The following is a 27,532-nucleotide window of genomic DNA, read 5'->3' as shown; positions in this document are numbered from 1 at the left end:
CGCAAATGCCCCCCTGAAATCATTCCAGTTGGACCACACTTCCACCCACTTCCGGGGGCACCCTCTCGCTACATATACAGTCTTTTCCTGCAGCATACACCAGTCCATATCGCTGTGCCAGTCCGACAGTTTTGGTGGAATAGGGCTTCCCCAGAGTCTGGCAATGTTCCTTTTCGCTACCATTTGTCCGAGCGTTACCCAGAGCCTCCCCTTCGGTGGCAGGTCCGTTGGCTCCCATATGTTAAGGAGACACCTTTTGGCCTCCGGGCGAATTTCCACCTCCCATACCTCCTCCATACACTGTACCACCCTTCTCCAATACCGTTGAATCTTCGGGCAGTCCCACAACACATGGAAGAAGGTACCCGTACCCCCACATCCCCTTCTACAGAGTACTGTGTCCGCCCTACCCATTGTGTGTAGCCTAGTGCAGGAGATACAAATTCTATGTAGGATCTTTAGTTGGATAAGTCGCAGTCGGGCTGATATCCCGACCTCCCGTGGGGAAGCCAAAGCATGTAGCCCATCAGCGACCCACTTTTCTCTAAGGGGCAGGAGCGTATCGGGGGGGTTGTTGATTAGTTTTTTATACGTAAGGGATATGGCGTGTTCTGTGAGGTGTCCATCCAGTAACCTATCTTCAAGCGGGGAGGTTTGTGGTGGTTTGGTCTCCGGTGGGATATTGGCCTGGAGGGAGTGTCGCACCTGTAAGTATCTAAAGTATTCAGTGTGTGCCAGCTCATATGTGTCTCGCAGTTGGGCGAACGTGCGGATCCCTGTGGGGCCCCAGATATCCCTGATTTGGGAGATGCCGATGAAGTCCCAGTTGCGGAAGCCCTTGGTGCGTCCCAGATTGCCTAGTTTTTCAGAGGCCCAAAGTGGCGTGGCTAGTGTTAGGACTCCTGACCATCCGAGCTTCCTCTGAGCAATGTGGCTCAACTTCTTAAACAAGAACCTAGAAGTGGTGATGCAAGATTTCCAGGTAGATAATGAGTGGTGGCTAAAACAACCCCTCTGATTGATGGAGAAAGCCTCAATTTTCAAAAAAATTAACCCGTTACCAAATCTGTTAAGAATACTCCAAAATACCCCCTTCGTGATCCGAGTGTCTAACGTAGTCAGGATTGACAAAAACTTCAGGACACTCCTTTGGGACAAGGGCATACACAGGATAGCTTTAGAGGCACTCAGTAAGTCAGTGTAGAACTGGGGACTTGCTCTTTCAAACTGTGTATTATTGGACCTCTCAACTTCAGACAGTTAAATAATGGAGCTTGCTCTAAGAAACAACCCGACGTTAAGATTAGAAAGATCCCACATAGAAGCCAACACATATGCCTAGTGAATATTTGGCAGGGTGTACTGGAAGAGTCTCCTAGGACCCATTCAAATGACTCTGAACAGTTGGAATAAGGCCACAAAATATTTGTAATGGCAGCGAAAGGTAAAGAAAGACACCACTGTGAATAGGAAACCTACTGACAGAAACACGGAAATTATCGGGCTTTAAAGATTGGGATGTTGTAGGTATCTCCAAATTGGGAGATTTAATAGAAGATACAAGGTTATTGATTTCTGAAGAATTACAAGGCGAGTATGATTTGGCGTACTCCCATAGGTACAGCACACACACTGACAGCTGAAAACACAGATTGGAAGAATGCCCACTAGAGGGCAAAGTACTGACGGAGGTGATAATCAGCAAAACAATTTGAAGATGTAATGTATCATCCTTAATAACGCACCCTATACCCTGAAGAAGCTCAGACAGACGTGGGAGGTGGATGGGGGACTTTTAGAAGATATAGATTGGAAAGAAACTCTAATGCATCCCATGAAGGTTGCCAACAAAGCCAGACTTGGATTTATTCAACCTCAAATCTTACAAAGGATCTTTTACAATAAAAGTAAACTTTTCAGGATGGGCAGAGATCAAACTCCCACATGCAACAGATGCAATTGAGCTGAATGAATTTTATACACACATTTTGGAGGAATACAGTTGAACAATTAGGAACAATATTGGATTTGAATATACCATTCACCCCTAAATTCATTATACTAAGCATACCTGGTGAAGTTCACCCATCGGGGGCTCCAGTATTGTTTCGCTCTTTGAGATAAGTAATTGCCAAAGGGGATGTCGAAAAATATGGAACAGACAACGAGTCCCGAACAAGCAATTGTGGCAAATGGGTATGAACATGTGTGTGGAGGGGGGCTTGACCAACACCCGAATATGACAAACTTATAGTTGTGAAGCTCCCGCACCCAGGCCCTGTAATGCAACCCGACTATAGCTATCCTGCAACTATCGAGGTGCTGACCTGTAGTGAAGACATCAGTGAGCGTGAAACTACGTCCTGAAAACCCCGTTATTGGGACAAGGTAGGTGCGACAAGCTCTGTCTCAGCAAACTGGTGTCTGCACCTTGCTGCCAAGATGGCGGGCGGTGACATTCTATGAAGCAGTGACGGAAGCCTTAATTTCCTGACTTCGCATACAACGAAGGCTAGAAGAATGAGACCTAGAGCCGTGCAGCAGTAACATCATACCCCACGGTGGCCCAGAGATGTGTGCACGGCCGCGGTGAACCAGGCTTACGGCCCTGCGCTGGTGAATATCTGCAGACCTGGGGTGCATGGACTAAGCAATGCCATATGTGAGAGTCCATGAACCACTGGAGGTGCCCTCTGGGATGCAGTGTGAGAGCAGGCCTTGCTGGATGAGGATACCGTCTAGATATACAGCCAAGACCCAGTCGTTGGCAGGCTACTGTTGGACACCTTAGAGTGCCCCCCCCAGTTTACATAACCTGTCCACTTAATTGGCTGGTAGTGTGACTCTCCATGGTCCTCTATGATGGAGGTGATCACAACTGGTTTGACACCCTGTTGGTCCAGGAACCCCTAGGTGCACTGAACTGAGCTTTACAGCCTCCCCCGGTGATGTGGTGTCCCCCCCCCCCCCCCAGCCACCCACCTGCTCGCCCCGGCGACCTGACTAACTCATCGCCTAGGACCTTGGGTGCAAGGATCAGTGGCAGGCAAGCACTAGGACAAAAATGGACAGGCCTACTTTACCGACTCGTTCCCAGTGCCCCCTTTGTAGAGCTTTCCCGTCAAGATTCTAGACACTAAAATACCTTCTTCAGGTGGGACACCTTCTTTGGATAAACTAGACCTTATCCTGCAGGAAATCAGGGAATCAAGTCTAGTAATGGAAAAACCCATAGGGGCCAAAAGGAGACACGCTTGCTGACAGCGTATTGATGGAGGCCCCCAAGTACTGTATGCACTGGACCGGAATCGGGACAGACTTGGACATGTTGACGTGCAACCCCAGCTTGTTCAAGAGAACGCACGTCTTCTGGAAGTGCGCTTGTGCTTCCGAGAAGGAGCCGGCCTTGATCAACCAATCGTCCAGGTACGGGTAGACAAACACCTTGTTCCTCCGCAGGTGTGCAGCTACCACCGCCATGCACTTCGAGAAGGTCCTGGGCGCAGACTTTAGCCCAAATGGCAGTACTGTGTATTGATAATGATTGGCGCCGACTTGGAATCGCAGGAACTTCCTGTGCTTCTGTGCAATGGGCACATGGAAGTACGCATCCTGTAGGTCTATGGCACAGAGCCAGTCTCCCCGTTGCAGCCGAGGGTAAATCTGATGCAATGATAGCATGCGGAATTTCTCTCTGCGAATCCATTTGTTTGCTTGCCGCAAATCCAGAATGGGCCTGAACTCGTTCTTGTCCTTCTTGCGAACCAGGAAGAACCAAGAGTACAGACCTCTTCCCCTTTGAGACAGAGGTACGTCTTCCACCGCCTTTTTCCTCACTAGGATGTCTGCCTCCGCCTGGAGCTCTCGCCGTTGATACTGTGAGCTTACCGGCGGAATCGCTGGAGGCGGGCTGATGAACCGAAGACTGTATCCATTGCAAACAATATTCAGCACCCACTTGTCATGAGTAATTTTTCTCCACTCTGCCAGAAAAAATGTAACGCTTCCCCCCACTGGAGTGGGTAACGGTTGCAGGGGAAGTAATTGCTCAGGGCCGAGACCCAGCCGGGCCCTTGGTCGCTGTAGCGGACTGCTGGCCTCCTCTACCCTTCTGGCGCTTCTGGTAGGGTTTCCGGAACTGCTGCTGCTGTTGTTGCTGCTGTCCCGAGGCCTACCCACGCCCTCTGCCTGCAGCCCCGAACCGTCTCTGGAACGGGCGCTTTTTCCTCTCAGTCTTCTCTAACCAGACAGCCGTCAGGGACTCTGCCTCCGTCTTCATGCGGGCCATTTCGACGTCCGCATGCTTGCCGAACAGGGTCTCCCCTGAGAAAGGCAGGTTGGCCACTCTTTGATGTGCCTCCGGTTTGAGTGAGGTAAGGCGAAGCCAAGCGTGACGCCGTTGGTTGATGCCATGACAATAGCCATGTGCCGCTAACAGAGACACATCCGCCGCCGCGCTGATAATCTGATTCGACACCAGCATCCCCTCACGCAAAGTCTCTAGAAAGTCCTCCTTCTTGTCGCGAGGCAGCAGCTCCGCGTACTGCTGGAGAGACTCCCACAGGGCCCGGTCGTAGCGCCCCAACAGAGCCCCGGCACTTGCCGCCTTCATGGTGGTAGAAGCCGTCCCACAGACCTTTCTGCCCGCCGAGTCTAGCCAACGGCTATCCTTATCAGGCGGCACTGTCGAGGAAGGAGTGGTAGCATGCTGCTTCCTTGCCGCCGTCACAATGACCGAGTCCGGTTACGGGTCCATCCTCAGAAAGGTCGGGTCCGATTCCGGCACCCGATACTTCTTCAGGAGCCTAGAGGGGGCTGGTTTCGTCACCGCCGGAGTGAGTAACAACTCCGTAGCGGGCTCCACCAATCCCGGCACTAGTGGCAGCAGGGTGCGAGACAGGTGCTTCTTGTGCAGCGTCTCGAAGATCACGGATGTCGTAGGTGTGGCACCGTCACCATGATCCCTAGCTTGGCCGCACCCCTCAGTAGCACCTCCTGGAAGGAGACAATATCGTCAACAGGCGAAACTCCCGTCCTTGGAGAGTCCGACAGCGTCGGCGAGTAGTCCCTGGCAGACGATTGGGTGCGGGATCTGGCGCTGCACCTCCTGCGGCGTTGCCCAGATGTCGATGATGCCCGTCCACGACTCGGTGACCTCCCTCCCAGTCCGGAGCGGGAGCGCGATCTGCTCGGCTTCGGCCGCTTCGGAGTTCTCTTCGGCGGCGTCGGATACCTAGGCAATGACACCGACCGTGGCGGGGCCACAGGTGGGCCCGACGGTGTGTGAGGCGGAATGTTATGAGGAGGAGGAGGAGGCTCCCTTGGCAAAGGAGGAAAAGGTGGCGACCTCGGCTTAGGAGGTGTATACACCACTGAGTACACCGAGCCCGGTGACTCCGCTCTCTTCCTTCGTGACCCCGAGGAACTCCTGGCGTCAGGACTCCTCCTGCGCTGCCTCGGTGTCGATGAACGCCTCTTCGACGGCAAACGCCTCTTCGACGGCGAACGCCTCTTCGACGGCGAACGCCTGGGACAGGTCTTCGACATCGGGGATCCCCTCGACGGTGACCGTCTCCTCTTTGCCGACGGCGAACGGCGACCTCGCCTCGACGGCGAGCGCCTACGCCGGGACTGTTCTCGACGCGATGACTTGACGGAGAAGTGGACGGCGTCGACGAAGATGCTGATGTCGTCGACGGCGGGCTGCTCAGCTCCCTCGACGTCGGGCGTCGACACTGTTTCTCCCCAGAGCCCTGGGGAGACGGTGAGCAGACTGCAGCCATCCCCCTCGACGCCGTAGTCGACGTCGACGGAGAATGGGGACGTTTGCTGGGCTTCCTGCCCCTGGGGAGCCCCCCAGGGGCCTCAGCATGGGCAGAATCAGCCCCTCCTGACCCACCTTGTGCCCTCAGCCTCCTGTCCTCCAGGCCTAGGAGCCTGATCGTCATCCTTTCCTTCAGGGTTCTGGCTGAGAAAGATTGGCAAATGTCACACTCCTCTGGGACATGGGACTGGAGAAGGCAGACGATGCACACCCTGTGTGGGTCCGACTTGGCCTTCTTTCTCTCGCACTCTGGGCATCTGTCAAACAGGTCAGGCATGTTGACCACACAGAGCACACACAAGAAGGAAGGCAACAAGGTACTTAATATAGCACTTGAAAAGTGAACAAATCCAAATAAACCCTTGAAAAGGGAGAGCTCAATGCTCCAGGGTCCTGCTAGCAGGAGCCGGAAAAAAGAACTGAAAGTAAAAGGGACCTGCTGTGCATTCTGGGATACTGGAAAAGTTCTGGAAAGTTTTCTTAAAGGCACAGTATCCTGTTCTGAGCCACATAATGGCAGCCTATGGCACGCACATGGGCGGGACTATTCACTAGATAATGACTATACACAGAGATCCCCTACTACAGAATACTCCTTTTATCCAAAAACAACAATTGATGGTCAGAATGCAGAACAATGTCATACATTCACCCCAGTACAGAGATCTGGGCCTAAATCCATCGTTTTTTTGCTCACCATGCCATTCCAGTTTGAACCCAGCCATATGCAAATCAGTCTTGACCCTGTGCCTCATGGGAACAGTCTAGCCCGAACTGCCAAGCCAGGTCCTCCCTGGACTGGAACCAAGCATCCTAGGACCGGTTTCGGGGTTTCACCCCTCTTCAGCCAGGATAGCTTGATTCCAGTGGCATGGAGAGCACGGGACTCACGTCTGAGCATACCCGTCCCACTCGGGGTGACAAATGCAAAAACAACAATTGATGGACAGAATGCAGAACAATGTCATACATTCACCCCAGTACAGAGATATGGGCCTAAATCCATCGTTTTTTTGCTCACCATGCCATTCCAGTTTGAACTCCTTTTATCCATACACACATGCCCTGCACACAAGTTGAGACCGTTTCTTATTTCCAATACACCTTCAACTTCGCATAACCCATGCCACATGTTTAGGCAAGACCATATCAGAGCACAATCCCCTATAGATTTTGCTAACATGGGGCTGAGTACCGGCTCAGATTCCTACTTGGCAGTTACACCCAGTGGTATTGGAGGACACGGTCTTCTGTGACACCCTGGCGACCGCAACTGACACATATTTCACGACTAACACTGGCACTGCCTCTGCACCCATTATAGAATGAGAAGCATTTAAAGTAGCAATTCAGGGAACGAGACCAAAAATAAACTTCTCCAGTTAGCAATACAGAAGAGGGTCCCTGAAGTAATATTACTTCAGGAACCCTCTTCGGTCTTTGAGTAATTCAGGGAACGACCATCAATTCTGTTGTAGGAGCCAGGAGGAAAATTCTCCGGGAGCTCAGAGAGGTGGAGGGCTCACTGTGGCCCCTTGAGAGAGCTGTGTCGGACAACACAGACACAACGCCTCACTTACAAGAGGCCAGGATACGATATGCAGAGCTCTTGGATTGGCTTTGAGTGGTATCTATTGCCAATTTACACAGAATGCACCTGCTGAGGCTGACCGATCGGGTACACTATTGGCATGCATGATACGTCCAGACCTAAGCCTCACACCAATTCTAGCTGTACATACTCCGACTGGAATAATGAAAATGCAGCTAGAGATTAACACAGCCTTTCTGGACTACTATAAGGAATTATACTCTGCACACATTACTCCCGACCCCAAAGAGGTCTTGGAGGTCCTGCGTCAAGCACATCTACCCAGAGTATTAGCAGTAGATAGGTGCAGAAAGATCTTCCCTATTACTGTGAATGAAATTAGAGGGGCCCTGAAGGAATTAAATGCCAGGATAAGATGGTAGCTCATTCCAGGTCTTGGCTGCGATGTGAGAGAAGAATCTTCCGCCTGTTCTGGATCTGTGAATAAGAGGGGTTTCAGCCAGTGCGAGGTTGGCCGATGAGGTTTCTTTTGGGTACGTGGAATTTTATTCTGTCATTGAGGCTTGGCATCAAAGATGACGGATGACAATTGGATTATGTATATTAAGCAATTTATGGTCATCTGCCTGCAGGAGACATGGTTAGTGGAATGTGATCTTTTCCTTGAAGGGTATAAGGCCTTTTATGTTCCTGCAATAGCATCAAGTAGAGGTAGGCCTAAGGGGGGACTGGTGATTTTTATTTCCGTTACACTATCTTGCAAAATTCGTAGAATTTTAACAGCAAATACTGGATTTATAGGCTTAGTATTGAATGGAGAAAATTGTCTGGCTGGTTTGGTCAATTTTTATAACGCTGTCAATGTCAACACGGGTTCTAACCAAATATTTGCACTAAATTAATTTATTAACTCTTCATTGAGGGAATGCCTCCATAACCTTATAATTATGGGAGATTTTAATGTTCATCCTTGCGGTGATCCCCTGTCGAAATGTTTAATGGATTTGCAGTGTGACCGCCTTGGCGGTTTGCATTTGGAACATACGATAGAAGGGGAATTCTTTAATGACTTACTGAGCTGTTTAGATCTTTCTTTGGCTATGGCTTTGAGGGATCCCATAAAGTGTTTTGATACCCCAACCTTTAAAGGCCATGGGAGGGGTACTTTTATTGATTATGTGTTACTTTCTTTGCCTATGCAGTCATTTGTGGACTCTTTTACTATCGAACAAAGTGAATTCAGTGATCATAACCCACTCACTGTTCACCTGAAGGGTCCCTGGATAATTAAAGAAGATCGGAAATGCTTCAATGGCAGGTTGAGCACAATCCATGGGAGACGGCGCCTCAGATGGGCAACGATTACTCCTGACCTATTATATAAAAATATTAGGGACAATTGCACGCAGGACATTAGGAACTGTATTGAAGAAGGGGCAGACCCGAATCAGGTTCGTGGTGCTTTTCAAAGCTTGACGGAGAAGGTGTCTGAGTTGATGACGGTCCCAATCTAGACCATAGAGGATGAGGGCCCGAGATGGTTTAATCATGCTTGCTCCAAGGCAGCACGTAATCTAAGGATAGCCTTGGCAGCTAATCCTAGAATAAAAACGAATGTTAAGTTGTGTCGTAAAGAATATAAGTCTGCCATTGCTTTACGCAAGGAGTTGTTAAGAGTGGAGGCCTGGGATGAGATTCTTGATCCCTCTACTTTAAAATGTAGCTCTAGATTCTGGACGGTAGTAAAAAAAACATTTCTGGTCCAGGACCCGGGTGATGGTCTAGAATGCTGCATAAAAAAGGAAGAATGGGAATCACACTTCAAACAATTGTATAGTTGTGTGGTGACTGAAAATGTAAATCTGCTCCCTGATAATGATGGTGGAATTATTACATTTGATAGAGGCGAGGTTATGGAGGGCATAGTGGAACTAACAGCTAGGAAAGCTCCTGGCCCTGATGGGATCCCACCAGACTTATATAAGTCTGAACCAAGTTTCTGGGCTCCCATTTTAGAGTCTTTTTTTAACACTGCTGCTGAAATTGGCTGTCCCCCCTCATGGGGAGTTTCAACGACTGTCCCTGTCTTCAAGAAGGGGGATAGGGGTAGCCCCTTTTGTTATAGGCCAATTTCATTAATTGACTCTATGGTCAAAATTGTGGGGAGAATCCTGCTGCAGAGATTGTCAAACTGGGCGTTAGAAAACAACATCATGTCTATTTCCCAGTATGGCTTCTGCAGTGGTCGTTCCACTATAACCCAGTGCCTTAATCTTTTCTTAATATTAAGTAAATATACTGTCGTTCAGAAGGGCACTGTCCATCTCGCCTTCATGGATCTGTCATCAGCCTTCGACTGTGTTAACAGGGGAAGGGTGTGGCAGTCCATGAGGGAGAAGGGTGTGGATAGTGGGATTGTTAATTTTTTGGTAGACCTACATAGTAACACTAGTGCTAATGTTAGGTACTCGTCGGATCTTTCTACCACTGGTAATTTTGACATTAAGAAGGGTGTGCGACAAGGTTGTATTCTTGCCCCCTTTCTTTTTAATTTTTATATTAACGAGTTAGATACCGTTTTACAAAAGGTACAGGCTGACTGTCCCAGAGTTGGTAGGCGGGGTATTCCTGTTTTCTTATATGCAGATGATGCGGTTTTAATCTCTAGAACCGAGAAGGGTCTCCAAGCCTTATTAAATGCTTTTAAATTGTTTATGACAGACAGAGACCTAATGGTCCACAATTCTAAATCATTTATTATGCAAGTAGGCCTACAGCCAAAAAGGAACTTTGTATTTAAACTAGACGATGTATCCATCCCCATTTCGAAATCGTTCTCGTATCTTGGGGTCCTATTTGATACTAAATTAAGTTGGGGCCCCCATTTGGCTAAAAAGAAAGGGGAACTGGCAAGGGTTAACGCTACTATTTTTAACTTTGCAACGAAATTGGGGAAGAAGCCCAATAATGCCATGATGAAACTTTATAATGCAAAATCAGTGGCAACTGCTGTTTACGGCAGTGAATTATGGGGCTATGTGGCTGGTGAACAGCTACAGGTGGCTGAAAATGCTTTTATGATGAAGCGTCTTCTATGTGTTCCAATTGGCACATCTAACTTCGCAGTACATGAAGAACTGGGGGCACAATATTTATGTGACATCTTTTCTCTACGCCCTTTGACTTGTTGGGCAAAACTGTGGTTGAATCAGGATATTCCACTAACCCACTTGATTGTGAAGGACCTTTTGTCCCATGATAAGGCAATGTGCACCCCCTGGTGAAAGTATCTGAAATCCTGTTTTTTTCGACTTGGTTGTCTGGAGTTGTTTGAAAATCCAGGTGGGATTGTAAAAGGGGATGTGGAGGCAATTAAGCGTGCCTTTTATTTGGGGAGAAGGGCTCAACGAGAGGGAGAGGAGCTCCTGAAACCCAGTATCAGGAAATATGTCATGTTAAAAACTTGCGAGACAATGGAGCCATATTTGATGGGCTCATTTAGTTCCCATGAGAAGTTCTTGCTGACAAGGTTTAGGTTAAATATTTTTCATCATCTGTTAATTAGACCTAAAAAAGATATTTTTAACAAGGCTGCAGGTCCCTGCGGCTGCGACGGAAAGTCTCCACGGGATATGCTGCATTTTATATATATATATATATTTTTTTTATTAAACTTTTTATTGTTTTCAGAAAACAGAACATAATCAAGTCACACAAGGCGGGTCGTTTCATGCAAGGTATCTGGGGTGACACAGCACCGGAAACTTATGGAGACAACACCAAGACTAGGCTGATAACCCGAGGCCGGGCTACATCCTATGTTACGTCCGCACTTTCCAGGCCGGATAGACGGGCCCGCGGCGGCTCAACTATATATCCTCGGTAGGCGTTCCAGAGCGACCACACCTCCTCCCACTTTGTGGGGCACCCTCGTGCCATGTATACCGTCTTTTCCTGTAGCATACACCAGTCCATATCGTTCTGCCAGTCCACCAATTTCAGCAGAGTCGATGCCCCCCATAGACGGGCTATATTCCTTTTAGCGACCATTTGTCCCAGTGTTACCCATAGTCTCCCCCGTTGGGACAAGTCAGTGGGTTCCCAAATATTAAGCAAACATCTCTTAGCCTCCGTGCGGATCCCAGTCTCCCATACCTCCCCCATACATGACACCACTCGCCTCCAGTATCGCTGCACCCCTGGGCATTCCCCCAAAATGTGAAAGAAGGACCCTCTCTCTCCGCACCCCCGACGGCACAATCCCTCCCCTCCCCTACCCATCGCTTGTAGCCTGGTGCAGGAGACATACACTCTGTGCAAAATTTTTAGCTGCACCAGTCGGAGTCTGGCTGATATCGTTACTTCCCTAGGAGACCCCAGAGCGGTAATCCACTCCTCGCCGTCAATCTCAAGCCCGTCTGCCACCCATTTCTCTTTCAGGGAGTCGAGAGGATCGGGGGGGGTTGTTAATCAATTTTTTGTATGTGAGGGAAATGGCATGCTCCGGCATGTGTCCATCCAACAGCCTGTCCTCAAGCGGGGAGGCCTGCGGAAGTCGGGTCCCCGGAGGGATATTGGCTCGAAGGGAGTGACGGACCTGTAGGTATCTAAAATATTCCATCCGCGCCATGTCATAAGTGTCCTGGAGGTAAGCAAAGGGTCTGACCCCCTCTGGCCCCCAGAGGTCCCCCACCTGGGAGATCCCGATCAGATCCCAGTTACGGAACCCCTTCGTGTGCCTCAGGCTGCCTAATCTCTCTGATGCCCACAGAGGGGTGGCCAGTGTAAGCGTGTTAGACCATCCCAACGCCCGGTGCGCGGCGTGCCATATTTGCACCGAGTGCTTCGTCGGTCCCGTGAGGTGGAACTTGCCTGGTCTGGAGTATAGCGCACATTTTATATTTTTATGTAAATTTTATGAATACCCACGCAAACGCTATCTGGTAGCTCTTTTAAAGAAACTTCATTTTAACCAGATCAGACCAGCACTTATGTATTTACAACTTTTGCACAGTGACAGTGTTCTCCATGTAATTGAATTTTTAAAATTGTCTGTTAAACTGAGTAAATGTATGGACCAATGAGGCTGTTTTTTGCCACATTTATCTCAGGAACCTGTATGGACTATACTATGCCATGCGCCATTTCCACTTTATTAACTATGAATATATTGTACAGAATTTTATATCTGTTTTTCTTTTTCTTTTTAACTGTGATGTTTACATGTATACTTTTATGGTTTGAATCAAAACCGAAATAAAGTCTTTATTGATTGACCATCAATTCTGTTGTAGGAGCCAGGAGGAAAATTCTCCGGGAGCTCAGAGAGGTGGAGGGCTCACTGTGGCCCCTTGAGAGAGCTGTGTCGGACAACACAGACACAACGCCTCACTAACAAGAGGCCAGGATACGATATGCAGAGCTCTTGGATTGGCTTTGAGTGGTATCTATTGCCAATTTACACAGAATGCACCTGCTGAGGCTGACCGATCGGGTACACTATTGGCATGCATGATACGTCCAGACCTAAGCCTCACACCAATTCTAGCTGTACATACTCCGACTGGAATAATGAAAATGCAGCTAGAGATTAACACAGCCTTTCTGGACTACTATAAGGAATTATACTCAGCACACATTACTCCCGACCCCAAAGAGGTCTTGGAGGTCCTGCGTCAAGCACATCTACCCAGAGTATTAGCAGTAGATAGGTGCAGAAAGATTTTCCCTATTACTGTGAATGAAATTAGAGGGGCCCTAAAGGAATTAAATGCCAGGATATGATGGTAGCTCATTCTTGGTCTTGGCTGCGATGTGAGAGAAGAATCTTCCGCCTGTTCTGGATCTGTGAATAAGAGGGGTTTCAGCCAGTGCGAGGTGGCCGATGAGAGGTTTCTTTTGGGTACGTGGAATTTTATTCTGTCATTGAGGTATATGGGTCTGATGTTGTGTAGGCATGTAGGTGTGAGTGAGGATTTTGAAGGTGATTATTTTCTCTACGGGGAGCCAGTGGAGTCTCCGTAGGTGTTGGCTGATGTGTTTGTGCTGGGGGATGCCAAGGACAAGTCTGGACGCGGTGTTCTGTATTGTCTGGAGTTTGCGAAGTAGGGACTTGTTGATGCCGGCGTAGAGAGCATTTCCGTAGTCCAGTCTGCTGGTGATGAGTGAGTGGGTGACTGTCTTCCTTGACTCCGGGGGGATCCATTTGAAGGTTTTTGGAGGATGCGGAGGTGTTGAAGCAGCTGGATGTGACGGTGTTGACCTGTCGGTTCATGGTGAGTGATGAGTGGAGTACGATGCCAAGGTTTTTGGCATGGTCTGAGGGGGTAGGTGGGTTTCTGAGAGCAGTGGGCCACCAAGTGTTGTCCCATGCTGAGGGGGTGGTTCCGAGGACGAAGACTTCTGTTTTCTCGGCGTTGAGTTTTAGGCAGCTGTTGGCCATCCAGACTGCGACATCTTGCATTCCCTTCTGGAAGTTGAGTTTTTGGGGTGGTGGGGTTTCTGGTGAGGGAGAGGATGAGCTGGGTGTCATCGGCGTAGGATACGATGTTGAGGTCGTGTTGTCAGACGATGGCTGCGAGGGGTGTCATGTAGATGTTGAAGAGGGTCAGGCTCAATGATGATGTCTGTGGGACTCCGCAGGTGATTTCCGTGGGGGTGGAGAAGAAGGGTGGGAGTCTGATCCTTTGGCTTCTTCTGGTGAGGAATGATTGGATCCAGTCCAGGGCAGTCCCTTGTATCCGGCTTGGTGTAGTCTGGTGACTAGAGTGCGGTGAGAGACGGTGTCGAAGGCTGCAGACAGGTCGAGGAGTCTTGACCTGCATGGATGATAGCACCAGGTAAAGGATCTTCACTGCCCACCTCACCACCATGGCATAAGATGCCCCCTCCTGGAGAGGAGTCCAGGCCACTGCCCTCCCCATGTTCCTCATACCAGTCCTATTCCTCAACAGGAGCGTCCAATTGGTTTTCTAAAGGGTCCAGAGATCCCTCCCATTCTTCTTCCAAGCCTGAAACCTCTTAAAAATGAACAGGAAATGGCAGAATCTCTGTGCTCCGTCGCCACCGGAGTCTACGTCAACTCATGGCCTTGTAGAATTCTTTCACTTGTGCGGGGGTCACTACGGCTCCTGGAAACCGTGGGAGGCACGCAGTCGGACCCCGCAACGATTCGTGGAACTGTGCCTGGAGTGTTAATGCTTCCTACCTGTCTCGTGACAAATGACAGACAAGGTGAAGTCGAACTCAGTTTGGACTTATTCTTCTTATGCCTCTTGCCCGAGAGTCCCCAGGACCTCGAGTGCAACAAAGAGGACTTGAGGCTCCTGGAGCACTCCCACGACCTTCTCTTCCTCGATTGGGACCGTGAACTCGGATAAGGTGCGCTGGATGTCGACTGCCAGGCCACAAGGAGCTTCATGGATCGTTCCCACAGGGCCTTCGGAGACATGGTCCAGCAGTTTGAGCACCATGTTGAGTCGTGGTCGTTGCTGAGACACCACAAATAGACAAGATGGGGGCCTGTTACCAACATGGGGCCGTGACAGGCGCTACATGGCTTGAAACCTAACCATCTAGAGGTCATCTCTCGAGAGACAAATAAAAATCTATTGACAAAATGTTGAAAAAAAGCCTGTCAAAAAAAGACAGAGGGTAGCTCTTCTCCAGATCAGGGTTAACTGGCGAGGAAAGAAAAGAACTGACACTGCGTGCTTCCTATATAGATGACTGCGAATGACACTCGTGACAGACCGGAGACGGTCAGAGCCACCGGACAATGCGGAGGGATACTGCTCACACAAAAGTTTCCGGATCCAGTCTGACGCTTGGAAAATTCAAAAGGTAAAGAATCTGCAGCTAGAAGTCTTTATCAGATAAAAGGTTATTGCACGTTATCCTCCATTGTCTTTAATGTAATCAAGTTTCTCTTTGCATGTTAATAGGAGAATCACCATTTCTGTTACCAGGTTCACCATATGGCGATTGGGTGTGAGGTTCAAGCTCTCCTTCCCTCAACCCCATGCAAAGATGGCAGTATTCCTTGAACTGTGCAGCAAATGTATTCAGGTTTCATAAAGAGAACCTCAATGTAAAAATCACATGGAATACATTCTGAGGATGTACACTAATGAATCTATTTAGTAGTGTGGTCTTGTCCTCTGTATGGCATCAAGGATAACAAAGCAAGTGAAATCTTTACGAGATAAAATATTTGGTACTAGACGCTGCTCTAACTCCAGTTCTTCCATTCACAAGAAAGCCAACTAATACAAAATCTAGTTCCAGAAAACACAGACACACTAACAAAAAGGCAGCTCTCATGCTAAATACATAATGTTTTAAACTGTACCTGAAACTCGGTAAATGCCTTCACATTTCATTCCATGTTTCTCCACATAATCTATACATTCACGAAACACAGCAGGTAGGCGAATTCCATCGTACATCATAGTCCTTTCTGCCGCTTCAATAAGGGGGATTCCAAACACTGGCCTTACACTTGGGACCTCCACTGGAAGTACCTCGGGCTCAGGTGTTGGCTTCTTCTTTTTCTTCTTCTCTTTCCACTGTTTTACAACATCAGCTGCAGTTAAGTCCTTTGATTTCTTCTCTTTGTGTTTTTCTTCTTTGTGTTTCTCTTCCTTATGCTTCTCTTCTTTGGGTTTCTCTTTAACTTTAAATTCCTTTTCTTTTTTTTTCGAAAAACTGGGCTTCTTAAAAACATGGATGCCTTTGGATCTCTTCATCTTAGATGGACTCTCTGCTTCATCACCTGAGCTGTCTTCTTGAAAAGCAGCATAACCTTCCGCTGTAAAGGTGAAAAAGAAAAACTCATATTTATTGCTACAAAAACAACCCAGCACTTTTGCTATTATGATACACTAGGACTGCTGACGTACGAAGCATTTGGCAATTTCATCACACTACAGTCTACGACACACACAATCAAAGCTGGCATTTGTTTTCAAGAGTCCCCTCGACACACACCACGGACCTTCTCCTCCTGGCCTTGTGACCACCTCTCCATGGCCCAGCTCATCAACTGTCTTCATCTCACCCCAAGTTCTTCCTTCGTAGCACATTGTCCTTTTACTTAGTACTCTACCGTAGAAGAAGCAAAGCAATACTGACATAATGACTGTCAAAATCTTCTGTTTTACGGAGAGGCGAGGTGAAGATGTAGATTTCTCTGCTACCTAGCAAGGTGTCGATAAAACCACCTGGCCTATTATACAAGCAGCAGCATCAACAAATCAACTAAAAGACTTAGCAAGTCTAATAGTACACTGAAGTCATTTTAAGACACCCTAAAGTAATTTTACATTGTATGTTTTAAATCCTGTGATGAGAATTCTGTGGATGAACACGCTTGAATATTAGGCTGTCTTTTTGGCTAACTTTGACAATGGGATTATATTTGTTTTGAAGTGTGTGGGAGTTTAGCACAAATCAGAAAATATCCACTTAATCCAAGCTAAAAAAAAACAAACAAGTGAAGCTCATAACCAATCCAGAGAGCTGTATGACAACGCCCTAGCTAATGATGTTTGATGAATGTAGTGGTTTGGGGTTTTTTTGTTGCTTTTTTTAACTCTTGGGAGAAAATGGTTTATTTTATGTCACCTAGACACAGTGATGATAGTAATAGTTTATTTATAAAGCACAAACTATGGCATACAAGTAAAGTGCTGCCAGTAGACAATAGAAGGACAACAAGATTAAAATAATATTTTAAAAAAGATACCGCATTAAAAATGTGAATTCAATATAAAATTACCCATACAGTAAAAATAAAATGTAATGATATGCTAAAGCAATTAAACCATCTGACAAGAAAAAAAGACAAAAATTGAACCAGATTAGGTGTTGAAGGGCATTTTACTTGATGCTAACTGCATGATAACTGGCACCCCTCAGGAAGGTTCGAGAGCGATGTCTTCAAATTGGAGGTGGAAAGAAATGATGAATACTTATAATGGCAGTGGTCCTCGATGCAAAGTAAGTTGTGCAAGCTAGTGTGTATGCATGCACCCAACGTGGCTCAAAAAACCTCACTTCTTGGCACAATACCAGAATTCCAGAAGCACTTCAAGGAAGATATTTTCATAGGCGGGGATCTTTTTTTTTTTTTTTTTTTTTTTTTAAAAAACCTTTATTTGTGCATAGTAAAGGAACAAATACGGGCCTACAACCATCAGGCCGGCCACAATACGTTGAGCACAGAAACAAACGGTACACCCCCTAGGCATCAACGGTCAAGGTTAGCAACGAGTCAGGATTACACTGGAGGGATCCTTGACACAGGGGCAGGAGAAGTGCAGGTTAATTTTAAGGTTTTTAAAATAATTTTATCGAGACAGAGTCAGTAAAGGATAGGAACAAGGAGATTCGAGTCCGCGAGATATCTTCATACACTGGAGAGCAGCAGCATCGGTAAAACAGCCATGGAAATCACATACAGTAAGGCGATGTAACTAGAGAACAGGATCATAACATTAGCGAATACACACCCCCTAAACGCCGCCCCTTCACAATCCACCCCACACCCGGACCCCGAATCGAAACAAGTATAGCGCAGAGAGAGGAAGAAAGAGGCCCATAGAACTAAAAGGAAACAGTAAATTACCCCCCCACCCTACACCAATGCGGAGGCTACGGCCTGCCCCCCCCCCCAGCATAGTGCCTGTCGCCCAATGAACCCGAAATATAGACGAGAGAGAAAGTAGGAATAGAGTAAAGAAACTAAGGGAAGAAAGAAGGAAAAAGGCGGGGAGGAGTCCACGTAACCTCGGAGCGCCCGACACCACCAGCCAACCGAGCCTCCACACACTGAAACCCCACTACACCCAAAGGCGGTCGTGTGAAGATAGCATTCAATAATAAGGAAATGAAGGCAAACAGATCACGACAAGCGTGTGCAACATGTGCAAACAATTCCAGTCCCAGTCCAGCCCGTCCGTGAAACCATGATGATATCAAGCAATCTAGCCCTGGCCCGTTCGCGGGCTTACGAGTAGGCCCGCCCCCTCGTGAAGGCCCCGCATCCCGAACAGACAGAGACAATATGGCCGCGCGGAAGAAGAAGGAGAAGCAAAGTCACAAAATGGCCGCCGATCATCCAACAAAGTCCCCTTGTACACCACATGAAATCCAGACCTGGCTTGCAAAGTACATAAGTTCCGTATAAAAGGAGCCGTAGACCACCGTGCACGGTTCCTCGTGGGCGTCAGGTGTGGCTCAGCTGGCAACTCCTGCGGGCACGGTGAGGCAGGCAACATCAAAGCAGGGAGCAACGACCGGGGAAACAAAGTATCCGCCATTGAACAGGAGGGCGAGCGATCCTGGGTGCCGGGAAAGCCAAATGCGGACTCTAATGTAGCACTGTTATACCCGGTCGCCGCTTCCCCGCAGGAGGACCAGAGCACTGGCAGACTCACATCTTGTTGATCACAAACGGGGCGCTCACGACCCGCAGCAGACAGTATGGTATCGAACCGCTCACTGAGCGCTTGCAAGCCGGCACACACTCGCAGCCGAAAGTCCCGCAGGGCAGCCAGGACGGAGCCGTATGTCAGCGGAGGCTGCGCCCCCACAGCGGCAGCAGTCCGGGACGGCACTGGGGAGCTGGAGCTTGGTAGAGGGAGGGCGAAGCGGGCAGCGGGCGAGACAGAAGCATCCCCCCCCAGCAGCGAGCAGGCAGCCAGCGCCATGGTGTACCGCTGGACAGCACCGTGGTCAGGGGGGGGGTCGTGACCAGGAGGCAATCCCCAATAGGTCTGCGCCGCAACAGGTGAAAGCCAACAGTCGATGCCCTCCCTCGGGCTCTCGTTGCGGCCGACTAGGCCAAAGGAGAAGGGGGTCTGCAGCCCTCCACAGCGTGGTCCACAGAGCGGGGTAGGAGACCCGCCACGCCGGGGCTTACCCTCCAGTTCCAGGTTCAGGGTGCAGGAGGTGTCCGGGCGTCTCTCCCCCGGCTCTTCTGGCGACAGTCCGTGGCGTGAGGCTGGATCGGGACCGTGGGGCTCAGAGTTGTACCAGCGGGTCCGGTGACCGCGTCTCTTCCAGGGGGCCGGCCGCGGCCACAGTAGAGCAGGGGTCCCGCACGGGGAACGAAGGCACCAGGAACTCCGGCGCCCGGGCGAGCTAAGACTCCGGGAAAGCGGCGGTGCGGTCAGCGCGTCGTCACACACGTTGCACCTCGAAAATCGGCTAGGATAGAACGCAGGATGATAGTCTGAGGCCAAGGGCCGACGGAGCCGGGCGCTCAAGCGTCTGCTCCGGTCGCCATCTTGGCTCCTCCCCCCCTCATAGGCGGGGATCTAAGCATGGTAATGTTGGGAGCAAGGGGCTGGATGCAACAAATCACAGGGCGCAGGGACACATTAAGACTGGAAGAGACTGGTTACATTCCATAAGATTCACTAGTGCTCACATGGGGAATTAGGAAGATGGAAGCTGGGAAGAGCCCGTTTCCCTCTACGCCGACAACGTCCTTCTCTACGTTACCAAACTTTACTTCTTGATAACCAGGATACTGACAGTCTTTGACCTTTTCAGTAGCTATTCAGGTTACAGAATATACGGGGCCAAGTCCCTGATCTATCCCCTGTCGAGGCCCACGTCACGTCTCCCTGCTGACAGCTTGGTGCCTTTTCAAATGTACACAATGTTTTACTGATAAACGTTTACAATGCTAACCCTACTGAATTTTGTAATGTTAGTGCCTCTAAGCTCAGAAGCTTATTGAACAAACATACCCACCCTTCCAAGGTTACATTATTTGTTGAATTATTGGTTGATATTAATATCCACCTGTACACTTTTTGTCTTGCTTTTAAATATGCAATTGGTCTCCTTTGCCACCATCTGCCCATCATTTTAGGCACCCTCCCCAGTGTAACCCCTGAACACCATTTTGAGTGATATTAACTTGGTTCTTGACAAGTCTGACAATCTAAACACGAATTCTCCCTCAATTGTGCCCACTTTCTCTGGGTGAGGTTGTTCCTCGACCATTGATTTCTATTTTTGTTTCTTATGTCTTTTTACCAACTTTACTTGGCTTTGCAGTGTTTTGGGATTATAGAAGTGATCGTAACCCATAACGTGCTACCTTTTCCTGGCCAAATAACTCTGCTCCCTCTTATCAAACTTTGTGCAGACGGGTAGACGCTAAAGATCAGGGATGTTGAATTCACTGGGACAAGGTTGTCGCTAGTCAATTTTATCTTGATTTGTTCAGAGACTGCATCCCAAACTTCTTTACCTGTTTGGATGAGAGTGCCCCGGATGAAACTCTCATTCTCTTTTCTCATTATTTGCACTAAGGTAAGGTCGATCCTCACTTCTAAAAAGGTCAACACCCCAGCTTCTTTAGCACGATTCGAACACATATGTTCTATCGTTCATCGTAATCTCATGGAAGCCTTGAAGGAGAAACCTATGGACAAATATATAGTGATTTATTGTCACAGGGCATATGACATAGCCATCAGGCATGTGAAATACATGCTCATACGGTCTGTTCCTGTGTTACTTTACGTAGACAATGCAATCCTGATTTCCAGAACCGCTTTATGTCTGTAGTGTCTTCTAGTGAGCTTTGTCGATTTCAAAAGGAAAGCTTGATCTTAGTACTCATTACTCAAATATCATGATTGTTGGTCCTAAGAACACAAAGGCCACAGTTCATCTCGTTCATGGTAACAAAAATGACATGGTTAAGCTATTTCCCTAGTTCGCTATTATTTTTGATCCCACTCTTAGCTGGACCCCATTGGTTAACGCCAGATGGCTTGTATTCACTAGTTTTTCTCAAGACTCATGGGACTCCGCTTTCACGGGACCTGATATAAGGCAGAGAGAGAGAAAAGGGCTTTCACGAGGATCCAGTGCCCCATCGCGGAGGCAGTTACCAAAATGGAGTACCCTTATGTGCCAGCCCAGCTTCAAAGTAGGGTGCCTTGAGCTGCAAACCCCTCCACCTTTTCCCCAGAGGAAAACCTTGTGCATGAGCTCCAGACAGATAGATCACTCCTGGCTCATTTTATTTCTATTTAAGCTCTTGCGCTAAAAAACAGTCAACTGCAGTGGTAGCTAACAGATGCTAGGCTAGAGTGTTAGGCAAATCCATAACAATAGTGGCTTTTGCCTCAGTACTCCCTTTATGTTGCATACCCGAATTCAGGAACATAGTATCACACTCTAATGTACGAATATGGACTGTAGCTTGTATCATTAGCATGGGTGGCCTACCTACTACAACCAACTTCCACACATTCCACAGTTTGTAGCTGGAGTTCCCGATCTCAACAGGGCACTTCTTAAATTATAATAAACTAACACACAGATAACAAATATGGCCATTACAAACTGCCCGTCCAAGGACACACATGTGGTACTAGAATAGTTGCTAGGCAGAGGCAACGCCAGAAAAGCAGTTACAAGAGGATAGAGGCACGAACACAAATGATTAAATCCGACTTACAGTATTAAGAGAGCACTGGGTGATGAAACTGAACCTAAACGTATCTGATCAGGAATGCATACAGGTCCAGACATAAAAGGGTCTCTCAGAATGTAAGATTCAAGCTAATCCAGCACAACATCCCCCCTCACACTCACCTGACCCCCCCAAACATTTACTTTCATGCTTGCCCAGTAGCAAAATAAAATCTGAACTTCAAAGGGCAAAACAGCTATGTTTACTACAGAAGGTTTAATTTAATTACGATAAAAGACTGTACAAGGAAATTGCAAACTGAAGAGACAAACTTACTTCTTTTTTCCTTTTTCTTAAACTTCCCTTTCTTTTTCCCATGCTCTTTCTCATCATCAGACACAATATCGGGGGGCTCGTGTAGGATTTCATGAGGTGACGAAGGCTCTCCAGCGCGGTACAATCCAGGGAACTTGGTAGGGCTGATTTCTTCAGAGCTTGGGGTGCGAGCAAGCCCCCCACTGTGCTCCGCCCTGCGATGCTCGCTAGGGCTGCTGGTGGGAGGCAGGAAGCACTCCGTCATTGTGTCTGATGCACAGCAGAGGATACTGTGCCTCTGCTACCTATTCATTGTACCTGAAAGAAGGACAAAACAGACTGGTCATGTATTTCAAAACGTTCTTTACAACGGCGTATATATTAAAGTATTTTCAGGAGTCAAACCCCTAATTATGCTTATTAAACAAACGCAGCTTATAAACAATAAAAAATCCCGGTAAAAAATTAAAGGAATAAATATACTGGTCTGAAGGCACAAGAATCAGAATGAACATCAGCAACTTGATTTATAAGAATCAAAAATATATTTTTTAACTAATACACATTTCTACAATTGTTGCACAGGTCTGCTTTTGGTTTCTAACCAAATTTAAAAACAAAGGTCACTGTAACACAAGAGGTGTGAAGAGGAATGCAAATAAAAAGGAAACTGGATAAGTCAAACATCTGCATCACAATATCAGCCATGGTCATAGTTGTTAGAGCCCCTTTCTCCCTCATTATTTGTACCGAACTGTTGGTAGGTTTTTATTAGGTCGCAGCCTACCATAGAGCACAGCTGACTGGTTTACTAAAGACATCCTGGGGACATTCATAAAGTTGACCTAGGAATGCATTCTGCCCATTGCTTACCATTTGATTTGTGGCCTGTGACTCACATTTTCTGGCTATTTGCTGGCTTATTTGCTTTAGGCTCTACAGGTTCAGCCGATTCAGCCCCGTGCCTAAACTGTGCTTACTGTATTGTTCCACAAACTCACTTTCTGTAAACAGCCTTTTAAATCTTGCTTTCATCTTGTCACATTTGCTGTGCATGAGAAAACAGAGGTCAAATGTCAAGCTTTCAGCTGACTCCAAAGTAGCCTGCTCCTGCCTCACCAGTGCTCCATTTACAAAGCTGTAACATATCCATTAAACAGCACATCATGTAACATGCGGAGGACAGATTTTTTACAATCTATCGTGTCCACCGTCCACAAAACTGGCTACCTGAAACATAATGAAGCCTTAACAGTTATTGACGCACCCAGTCATGCTGAGGTGCTGTTTTGTATAAGCCTATTAATTAGATCTGTATGGGTAATATTCTGAATTATGCTTTCCCAGCCACGTTCTCTTTTTCTGCACATTAAAATTTAGGAATTCTTTGTTCAGCCCAGACTCTCACCTCGACCTTAAAGACAGTGTTCTCTATGGTATTCGCTCCATTTCATGTCGCTGTACAGAGCCCATTTCTACAATGTGCCGCGCATTCCGTGCCTAACATCTGTAGTTAACACAGTTCAATATTTTCCCATTCAGCCCCTGCCTAAACTCTCTAGTAAGGGCAGTTCTACACCATCCCATTCAGTTCCTTTAGGCACAGATTTTTAAAGCACTCCATGTTTTTGTTTTTGAAATCGTCGCTTCCTTTTACAGAATCAAACAAATGGTACAGTCTGTGACTTTGTTTTAGAAATCACCCCATCTTTTTAGAGAACCAGGTTTACTTTTCAAATGTTTGCATAAAATACATATTGTTCTTTTTGTTAAAAAATATGTAAATTAAACAATCCAACCAAAAAATACAGGCCTTAAAGACACTTTGACAGTGTTTTTAGGTCTCATCTGAGCCAGCACGCATGCGCTGCCTGCAAGGCATTAAGTAAGGGCTTTTGAGATCTGAACACACGCTTGTGCGTGTGCTTTTTGTTTTCTGAGCCCGCAATTGGCTTGTGCATGTGTGTTATTTAAAAATACAGCACGCAATTGGTGCAAGGTGGGTGATTGTCCCGCCTTGTTTGTTGGATGGCCTAGGGTCCTCGGGCGCGAGCTTCAACCTTATCTGTCTCCAATTATCGCGTTGGTGGTAATTGGAAACAGATGGTGCTCGCTTTTTTGTTTTTGTTTTGTGGCCCATAAGAATGAACCTCGTGGTAGCTATAACCCCGCAGTTGGCTATAAACACTGCCTCGGGCTACATTTTCTCAGATAATGGAGACTACACCAGGCGTCACAGATTTGGCTGGATTTAGTTTCTTTTTTTTGGGTGTTTTGTGTTTTTACTCTGCCCATTATGTTTTGTTTCGGAATTGGTGAATTCGCAATGAATATTCATCCCGTCCCGTCTTTAAGGAGCCCATCCCTCTCTTGGTAGGCAGGGTTGCTTTGTGCCCACTTATGCCCCCCTCTTAGTGGCTTAACTGTTAGAGCTGCTTCTCTATACCGAAGTATGTACAGTCCTGAGCAGTGTTCTCCCTACCTAATTGTGCACAATCCTGAGCAGGCTTCTGTCTCCCTAACAAATTGTGCGAAATTCTGAATAGTTTTCACCCATCTAATTGTGCGCAATCCAAAGCAATGTTCTCCCTACCTGTTTACAATCCTGAGTAGTCGGCCCGCTATGTTAGGTGCATAATCCTGAGCAGTGAGCCCGCTATGTTAGGTGCACAATCCTGATACATCAGTTTGCTGTTTCGTGCACACTCCTGAGCAGTTCGCCCCTTATGTTCCGTGCAGAATTTTGAGCAGTTAGCTCTTGTGGGCAATCCAAGGGTTCCACCTATGATCAATGCATCGTCCTGACCAGTGAAGCCCCTCCCCTCCTCCACCCGGCCCCTATGCACAGTCCCATGCAAGCACCTACTGTCCGTTCATTGCTGATTCCTTAAAAGCCATTCCTCTCTCTCTCTCTAAATCTCCCTTTCTCTCTCTTTCTCCCTCTCGCTTGCTCTCTCTCTAAATCACTCTCTCTCTCTAAATCTCAATCTCTCTCTCTCTAAATCTCTCTCTCTCTCTCTCTCTCTCTCTCTCTCTCTCTCTTACCACCCCCCCCCCCTTTTCAATTTTTCCTCCCCCTTTCGGCACTGTCCCACTTTCAAACTCATCCAGAATCTTTTATTATTTTCCAACTAGCGCTTTGAAGCGCGACGGGTGGAGTTCGCGCTCACCCACAAGTCCTCTCCCCCTACCCATTTACCTTCATTTGTTTTCTGTGGTAATCGTTCAGAAGAACCCGCAGAGCTACAAGGCGCTATATAAATGCAATTGAGATCCAGTCAATGAAAGATGGTTCACTCGGGGTGAGCGTTACTCAGCAGCAAAGCAGGCTGTAGCTCTTTTTCTCTGGCTGTCTCTCCAAATTCCCAGAGTCGCAGGAACTACAATCTCAGAAGTGCAGAGTAAAACCCCATAGACACAGACAAGTAAGCACTGGAGAACGCGTCATCGCCTTAAGGTGACGACAGCCTGACAGGAGCCGGACACAAGGGTCGCTCCACCGCAGCCACTTTGGGACTCTACTGATGCATAGGTACGTCGGTCTGCACACCAGTAATGTAAGAAGGAACAAGCCTCTGCAATGCAATAGGTCTAAATACACTCCACATAATACCACACAGTGGCACATCATTACACACCACATAATTACACTCTACTCAATGCAACATAAATACACTCCACATGATACCACTCAGTGCCATATAATTACACGCTACATACTTACACTCTACTCAATAAAACATAAATACACTCCACATAATACCTCAGTGCCACATAATTATATGCTACATAATTACATTGCACTCAATGCAACATACACTCCAAATACCACTCAGTGCCACATAATTACACTCCACATAATTACACTCTACTGAATGCAACATACACTCCACACAACACCACTCAGTGCCACATAATTACTTGCTACATAATTGCAATGCACTCAATGTAACATACACTGCAAATAATACCACTCAGTGGCACATAATTACACGCCACATAATTACACTCTACTGAATACAACATACACTCCCCATACCACTCAGTGCCGCATAATTACACGCCACATAATTACACTCTACTCAATGTAACATACATACACTCCCCATAATACCATTCAGTGCCACATAATTACACGCCACATTATTATACTCTACTCAATGCAACATAAATACACTCCACATAATAACACACAGTGCCACATAATTATATGCTACATAATTATATTGCACTCAATGCAACATACACTCCAAATACCACTCAGTGCCACATAATTACACTCTACTGAATGCAAGATACACTCCACACAATACCACTCAGTGCAGGAAAAAGTTGCCAGCAAAAGTAGAAGACATTTTTTGTCAAAATCTTTTTTTAATCAGGTTTTTCAGTTGTATATATGTTGTCTTCGCTTGTATAAAGGTAACAAAAATGCTTTACACTTTTTAATATAACTTTCCAACATAATGCACAGCAGCCACAATGCTCTACAACATAGCCAAAAGGCTAAACACATAAGGTCCCAAAGGCGAGACCTACTGGCTATGCCAATGCTTGTTTTGGCACAGTCAGTGCTTTCAGGCAGCTGGGAGTCGAGAGCAGCCGGGGAAAGTGACATGAGCAAAGGAACACCCCATCCACCATCACACACCAAATACTAACAGTAACCAAGCCCCAAAAACACACACACGCGGCCTCCTACCAGCACGGCCATACTGACGGTCCAACACAAACTCTGCCCAAAACGATCACTGTTTCCAGTGACTCAAAAGTTCAACATAAAGGAAATGCAGGGGGACCTCTTTTCTAACGTCAGAAACAAACCTACTCCCCGCGCAGCAATTGCCCGTCTCTAAGAGTATGCCCCTTTCCTGGCCGATTTAATAAAGTCACACAGGCGAGCGGGGTGTTCTCAGAAATCACGATTAGTGGTTGGGGCTCACTCTAAACAACACCTGAACTAGTTCTTTGGCAACCCCGTCGCACAGAGTTTCACTGCGGATGGAATATTGCATTAAATGTGGTGAGCGCACAGTGCCTGTTTAAAGCTTCCTGGCTTTCTGGAAATGTGGTTGTAGCTGCCTTCATTTAAAGTTTGCAATTGATGGACAGAATGCAGAACAATGTCATACATTCACCCCAGTACAGAGATCTGGGCCTAAATCCATAGTTTTTTTGCTCACCATGCCATTCCAGTTTGGACCCAGCCATATGCAAATCAGTCTTGACCCTGTGCCCAATGGGAACAGTCCAGCCCGAACTGCCAGGGTCCCTTGCTCACTGTGCCACTAGATTCAAGCTAGCCTGGCTGAAGAAGGGTGACATACCCTGAAACCGGTCCCAGGATGCTTGTTTCCGGTCCAGGGAGGCCCTGGCCTGGCAGTTCGATCTGGACTGT

At 47.4% G+C, this 27,532-nt stretch overlaps 1 protein-coding gene across 1 annotated transcript in view; it reads right to left on the bottom strand.

Annotated features, from left to right (window-relative positions):
* The window catches only part of RALBP1 (ralA binding protein 1), a 250,917-nt gene that overhangs the window by 158,591 nt on the left and 64,794 nt on the right, over positions 1-27,532 (bottom strand). The window contains exons 2-3 of the mRNA XM_085607330.1: positions 22,156-22,452; positions 15,727-16,185 (exon numbers count right to left, since the gene is read on the bottom strand). Coding sequence (XP_085463456.1) covers positions 15,727-16,185; positions 22,156-22,399 — 703 coding nt within the window. The 5' untranslated portion in view covers positions 22,400-22,452. The remainder of the gene's footprint in view (positions 1-15,726; positions 16,186-22,155; positions 22,453-27,532) is intronic.

Source organism: Triturus cristatus, chromosome 5_2, assembly GCF_964204655.1.
Source record: "Triturus cristatus chromosome 5_2, aTriCri1.1, whole genome shotgun sequence".
In the NCBI taxonomy this organism is placed as follows: Eukaryota; Metazoa; Chordata; class Amphibia; order Caudata; family Salamandridae; genus Triturus; species Triturus cristatus.
The sequence above is the reverse complement of the archived record's forward strand: the minus strand, read 5'-3'. Positions and strand labels throughout refer to the sequence as shown.